The sequence below is a fragment of the Monodon monoceros genome, unplaced genomic scaffold (assembly GCF_005190385.1).
Source record: "Monodon monoceros isolate NGI ecotype Baffin Bay Population unplaced genomic scaffold, NGI_Narwhal_1 Super_Scaffold_10, whole genome shotgun sequence".
NCBI lineage: Eukaryota > Metazoa > Chordata > Mammalia > Artiodactyla > Monodontidae > Monodon > Monodon monoceros.
The window spans coordinates 52,760,630-52,766,629 of NW_021703766.1; the positions used below are offsets into that span (position 1 = coordinate 52,760,630).

Genomic DNA, 6,000 nt, shown 5'->3' on the forward strand with positions numbered 1-6,000 from the left:
ATAGCCGCTAAAATGAACGAGGTACCTCTATAAGCTGTGTAGATATAGGTACCTCTATAAGCTGTGTAGATATAGAAGGATCTTCAGGATATAGTGTTAAAAAAAAAGCAAAGTATAGAATAATATGATCCCACCTGGGGACAAAAAAGGCGGGGTGGTATAATATATGTGTGTAAATGTATAGACTTTCTCTGGAAAGATACACAAGAAACTGGTAAGCATGAGCTGTCCCCAGAGAGAAGTGGGTGGCCAGGGACAGGGCGGGAGGAACCTGCATTTTTCACTCTCTGAGCTCCAGAACGCTATACCCACCACATGTCTTCCCTAAATGTCCTCTGGCCTTTAATGTCGACAAGGTCCCAAGCTGCACACAGCATCTTCCCTCTCCTGTCCTCCCTTCTTCCTCTTGGTTCCCCATCTGGAACAACTCCTGTCCCCTCAGTTTCAGGGCCAGACTTCCGGTTGTTGTATCTTCTTCACCTCTTCCATCACGCCCCTCACATTCTCTGCCCCACCACCTCCTCTGGGTCCCCAGGGTCCCAGCCCCTGATCAAGCGTCCTCCTCCCCAGCCTCCCAGCCTCCAGTAGTCTCTCTCCCTCATCTCATCCCCCACGGCCCTCAGAGGGGTCTTTCTGTCACCCAGCTCTGACCCTGTCCCTCCCCTTGCTCACAGCCCTCCAAGGATCCGGGTCACCCTCACGGGAAAGTTCCCAGCCCGGCCTCCCGAGCGAGGAGGAACCTGGCCCCGCCCACCACCTCGGCCTCCTCTTCCAGGCTCCTGGGCTCCCGTCAGACCTGACTGCCTGCCCTTCCCCCAGAATGGCCCCTGGTTTCCTGCCTTTGGGTCTCCGCTTGAGCTGTGCCCTCTGCCTGGAACGCCCTTACTGCTGTCTCTCTCTCCCTCTCTCTCTCAACAATTCAGATCTAACTTCTCCCAGGTCTTGGTGGTCCCAACCACGGCCTTCCCTGGAGGTCCTTTCCTCCCACAGACGCTGGGTCCTCCCTCTGTCAAACCCCGACCGCCCTGAATTGGAACTGTCTGCGTCTGGGTCTGTCTCCTCCGTAAGACTGTGAGCTCCGTCTGCAAGGGCAGATCTGGGTCTGATTCACCCTTCTCTCCCCAGTGGGTGGGTGGGTGGGTGGAGAGCGCGAAGCCGAGGGAGGGGAAGGAGGCTGGGAGAGCAGGAAGGGGGAGAGAGAAGAGGGGGAGAGGAGCAGACCCTGATTGGGGTGGGGGGGTTGATGTAAGGAGAAAGAGAGAGACGCGGAGACAAGAGACAGAGGGGAACGCACAGGGCCAGGAGGAGGCAGGCGGGCAAAGAGAAGGAAAGGGAGGAGAGGTGGAGGGGACGAGAGAAAGCGGAGAGAGAGGAGAGAACCGGCCCCAGCCGAGGGAGGAGGGAGGAGGGAGGAGTGCGAGCGCTGCCGGCTCTGCAGCCTCCCGTCCCCTTTTGTCCCTTCCCTCCTCCCTGCGTCACGCTCCCCGGCCCGGCCTCTCCTCCCTGCTCCCTCCCCCGCCCCGCTCCTCCTCCCCGGGGCTGGATGGAATTTTTTCCCCTGGACCGGGGCCAGCTCCGGGGCGGGGGGGTGGCGGGGGGGGGGAAGCCAAGCCGGACTGGGCCTGGCGATGGGGAGGGGCCGGGGCGGGGGCCCCCTGGGGAGGGGGCTGGTCCGGCGGGGTCCCGGGCGGGGGAGCCGGGCCCGCAGAGCCGGGAGGAGGCGCAGGCCGGAGGGAATCGGGGAGGAGGGAAGGAGGATGGCGGGGACGCCGGGAGGAAGAGGAGAGGCCGTCGGGCGGCGGAGGCGGGGAGAGGATGGAGAGCTGTCGGCGGCGGCGGGGCCCGGCTCAGCCCGGCCCGGGCGCTGCCCACCGAGACCCCTTCCCCCCGACGCTGGAGCTGCGGAGCCGTGAGTCTGCGGAGAGAGAGGGGGATGGGGCCCGGGACCCGAACTCCAGGGTCCCTAGGGGGAGGAGGCAGCCGGGGGCCTGGATTTCTGGGTTCTTGGAGGAGGAGGGGGCTGGGAACCCAGACTCCTGAATCCTTGGAGGAGGGGACTGGGGGCCTGGATTCCGGGATCCAGGAGGAGGAGCGGGCGGGGAACACCTCCTGGTTTCCATTGGGAGGAGAGAGATGGGGCTGGGGTAGCTGGGTTCGGAGCTGGAGCCGACTAGGGCGAGATGCCCTTCCGCGCCCTCAGGGGAGGTGGAGGGAGAGAGTCTGGCTTTGGAGGTGCCAGTGGCAACGGAAGGGTTAACGTCTGGCTGGAGGGGAGGGGGAGGGGCAGGGAAGGGGCTGCGGGGCTTTGAGGGGTCAAGGGTGAGCCGTGCAAGTGGGAGGGGGCTGCAGAGGAGTGGGGGAGGCTGTCTGGGCTGCCAGACAGGCCAGGGTCAGCGGCGGGGGCAGGGGATGTCTGGCGGAGGAGAGGCCCAGCATCCAGGCTCCCCTGGGGACCCGGGATTCCAGGCCCCAGCCCCCTCCTCCCTTAGACCTGGGAGTCCGCGACCCAGCCCCCTCCCTCAGAATTCCAGAATGCGAACCCCTAGCCCCCTTTACCCCAAGATCCAGGAGTCTGGGCCTCCAACCTCTCCTCCCCTCAGACCTGGGGCTCCACGTTCCATCCCCCGCTCTCCACGAAAGCCCAGTGTTCGGGCCCCCAGCCCCTTCCTGCCCAGAACCCAGGAGTCCCCACCTCCTCTTTAGCCCCAGCTGGAGTCCAGCCCTCTGGGGGTTAAAGGGGCGGGGCCAACTGGTTGCCATGGTGCCAGACTGTTTGGGTCTGCTCTCTGACCCTTGGGGGCTCCCCAGGGTCTGCAGAGAGGGGGAGGGGGACCCAGACCTGGGGGAAGTCCAGCGCCAACCTTTTCCCCAAATCCGGCCTATGGGCCCAGGGAGTTCGGGCCTCCACCAAGGCCTTGTCCAGTGACCTTGAACAAGTCCTGACCCTTCTCTCTGGGCCTCAGTTTTCCCGAGGAGAAATGTGTGGGAGGAGTGGGGAGATGCTCAGGTCCTGCAAATCTTTAAGATTCTCAGCTTCCCCTCTGCTCTCACCCCCCTCCTCAGGCCCCAGGCAGCCCCGGGGCATGCTGGGAACCCAGGCCTGGGCTCTGGGCCAGGTTGTTGCGTGGGGGGGCGGCGGGGACAGCCTCCTCCCTTCCCCTTCCTCCCCACCTTGGCCTGACTCTCGCCCCCGCCTGAGGGTCTGGGAGGTTGGGAAGGAGGGAAGGGGAATGAGAGCGGGGACCGTAGACCCGTCTCTGGCCTCTTCCTCCCCCCTTGCCGCCTCCGCCCCCTTCCCGCCTCTCCTCCCCCTCCTCAGTAGGTCGCTACCCCGGCCCTGGGCCCCTTCTCCAGCCACCCCAGCTCCAGACCTGGCTCTGAGCTGCTGCGAGGGGGAGGGAGAGAGGGAAGGAGAAAGGGAGAGAGAGAGAGAGAGAGAGAGAGAGAGAAGGGGAGGGAGGGAAGGAAGGAGAGAGACCTAGGAGGGAGGAAGGGAGAAAGGGAGAGAGAAAAGGAGAGAGACAGAGGGGAGCGAAGGAGACAGAGGGATGGAGAGAAGGCGGGCAGCGAGAGGGAGGCAAACAGGAAAAAGGGGGAGAGGAGAGTGAGACAGGGAAATTGAGGGAGAGAGAGAAGGAGAGGGACAAAGACGGGGTGGCAGGGAGAAGAGGAGGGTGAAAGACAGAAGGGAAAGGAAAAGAAAGAGAAAAGAGAAAGGAGAGAGAACCAGGAGGCGGGGAGAGGAGGGAGAGAGGACTGAGCAAGGAGAAGGCCGAGCTGAGGGGGAGGGTGGGCAGCGCAGAGCGGGGAGAAGCGTGCAGAGGCTGGAGGAAATGGAGACCAGGTAAGACGGAGACCGAGCCAGCGGCAACACGGCAGGACGGGGAGAGAGAACCAGAAAGATGGAGATGGAGCCGGAGACAGTGAGAGCAAGACAGACGAGCGCTGGACAGAGGCGGAGGCTCTCAGGTGCACAGACTCAGCCCAGGGGTGGGGAAGCGTGGGTGCTGGTCCCGCCACCTTGCAGGCCTGGCCCTCCCACTCACCAGCTGACTGGGGCTCAGCCTTCCCACCTGCAAAATGGGGGTGCTGATGGCACCTTGAGCCCCTGCCTGCCACATGACAGAGGCCTGGGGCGGTATCAGCGCTCAGGGATCGTAGCTGTCAGTGTTGTGCATGATGAGAGGCCAAAAGAAGGGAAGAGAGAGGGGAAAAAATACCCAGAAAGGCTTTGACGGTTTTGTATCCCGTGGGCGGTCTCCACACCGGTCCTGGATTTCTGAATCTGACAGGTAGGTAGGGAACTGTCTTGTCCAAGGGACCAAACTCCAAAACAGGGGAGGTTCCCTCTGACCCGGGATCCAGGAAGCCAGGCTGTGTCTTCTCCAAGGAGGCAGGCCTGGCCGGACTCCCAGGTCTGAGTGAGGGGGCTGGGGGGCCTGGCTTCCTGGGTCCCCAGTGCAGAAGGGGGCTGTGGACTTGGACTTCTGAATCTGGGGGAGGAGAGGAGGCTAGGGGGCCTGGATTGCGGGGACCTGTGGGGAGGAAGGGGCCTGGGGCCTGAATTCTTGGGTCCCTGGTGAGGAAGGGGCCGAGGGGCTGACTCCTGGGTTCCTTGGGGAGGAGGGGGCCGGGGGCCCGCATTCCTGGGTCCTGGCACCCACCCGTAGAACCGACCTTGCGGGGCCTTCGCCGCACACAAGCTCGTGTCTGTGGGTCCGTGTCGGGGGCTCACCATCGCGGCTGGGGCCTCCCCGGCCCTCCCCGCCCTCCCTGGCCCCCGTCTGTCCGTCCAGTCCATCCGTCTGTCTGTCCACCTGCCGCGCCCCCCGGGCTGAGGTAGGAGGTTGTATAGTTGAGGAGGACACCCACGGAGATCACTATACGGCCTCCTAGCTTTCCCCAGGCTGCGCCCTGCACGGGACGGCCCGGCGGGGACCTCTGACCCCAGTCCCCTGCCCCACCCTGCCAGGCTGGGGAGAGGGGCTGCCGCAGGGATCGTGGGAGGAGAGGCTGGGCTGTTCCTCGTGTCCTCATCCCTACATTCCTTCCTGCCCCTTCCCTCAAAGAGTTTCTCTCCCATCAAGATATCTCTGCTTTGCTTCCTCTCTGTCTCTCCATCTCCGCTGGGTCTCTGCACAGTGACCTCTGAGACCCTGTCTCCATCTGTCTCTTATGGTGCTTTCTGGGTCTCTGACGCTCCCGCTGTCTCTCCATGGCTCGGTTTCTGTCTTTCGGGCCCTCGCGGTGTCTCTGTGCCATGTCCATTTCTGCTGCAGCCCACTACCACACCCCAGGGCTTGGCGGGCCCCCGCACACCGTACTGCCGGCCTCTGGGTCCCTGAGACCCTTTAACCTGTGAGGACGTCCAGGGTCACAGGTGAGGTTCTTGGGAGCCTGGCATCCGGCCCAGCCATCAGCCTGGGGTCCGACCCCTGACCCCTGAGCCGACACACCCTTCCTCCCTGAAAACCCTGGAGCCTGACATTGGACTGGAGACTGAAACCCGACCTCTGACCCTGTATCTTGAGCCCCTCCCCCGCACCACTGTGACCTCACAAAAGTCTCCAGCTTCTCCACAGGCTGAGACCCTCCGCTATGGCCCTTCTGGCCGCAGGGAGCGCTGTGCTGTCCGCCCTGGTGGCCCTCACAGTCTTCCGGGCCTCCGCCTGGGCCTGTCTCCTCTGCTTCACGTCTTACAATGAGCGCCTCCAAATCTGCCAGATCTTCACCGGCCTGGAGAGCCCCGACCTCGGGAAGTGTGAGGAGGCCTTAACAGATGCCTTTAAGGGCCTCCAGGACACTGAAATCAGTGAGGAGACACCCCACATCCTCCAGGGCCCCGAGGGGGGCATGTGGAGGGAGGGACCAGAGAGGCCTGGAGAGACTGAGGGGCACAAAGTCTCAGAGACGGGAGGATGGAGACTTTGCAGGGGCCAGAGACTCAGAGACAGGAGGACAGAGGCTTTGCGGGGGCCAGAGACTCAGAGACGGGAGGAC

The 6,000-nt window shown here is 63.5% G+C and overlaps 2 protein-coding genes across 5 annotated transcripts in view; one reads left to right on the plus strand and one right to left on the minus strand.

Moving 5' to 3' along the window:
• The window catches only part of LOC114903468 (sialic acid-binding Ig-like lectin 5), a 41,499-nt gene extending 36,761 nt beyond the window's left edge, over positions 1 to 4,738 (minus strand). Inside the window, exons 1-5 of the mRNA XM_029236278.1 lie at positions 4,678 to 4,738; positions 4,355 to 4,493; positions 3,331 to 3,385; positions 1,618 to 1,915; positions 1,022 to 1,174 (exon numbers count right to left, since the gene is read on the minus strand). Coding sequence (XP_029092111.1) covers positions 1,022 to 1,174; positions 1,618 to 1,915; positions 3,331 to 3,385; positions 4,355 to 4,493; positions 4,678 to 4,738 — 706 coding nt within the window. The remainder of the gene's footprint in view (positions 1 to 1,021; positions 1,175 to 1,617; positions 1,916 to 3,330; positions 3,386 to 4,354; positions 4,494 to 4,677) is intronic.
• A 675-nt stretch (positions 4,739 to 5,413) lies between these two features.
• The window catches only part of SPACA6 (sperm acrosome associated 6), a 10,349-nt gene continuing 9,762 nt past the window's right edge, over positions 5,414 to 6,000 (plus strand). For 3 of the 4 annotated variants that reach the window (XM_029239389.1, XM_029239396.1, XM_029239382.1), the window contains exon 1: positions 5,414 to 5,997. In XM_029239389.1, the coding sequence (XP_029095222.1) occupies positions 5,780 to 5,997 (218 nt within the window). In that variant the 5' untranslated portion in view covers positions 5,414 to 5,779. The remainder of the gene's footprint in view (positions 5,998 to 6,000) is intronic. The other variant, XM_029239403.1, reaches the window with a different exon arrangement.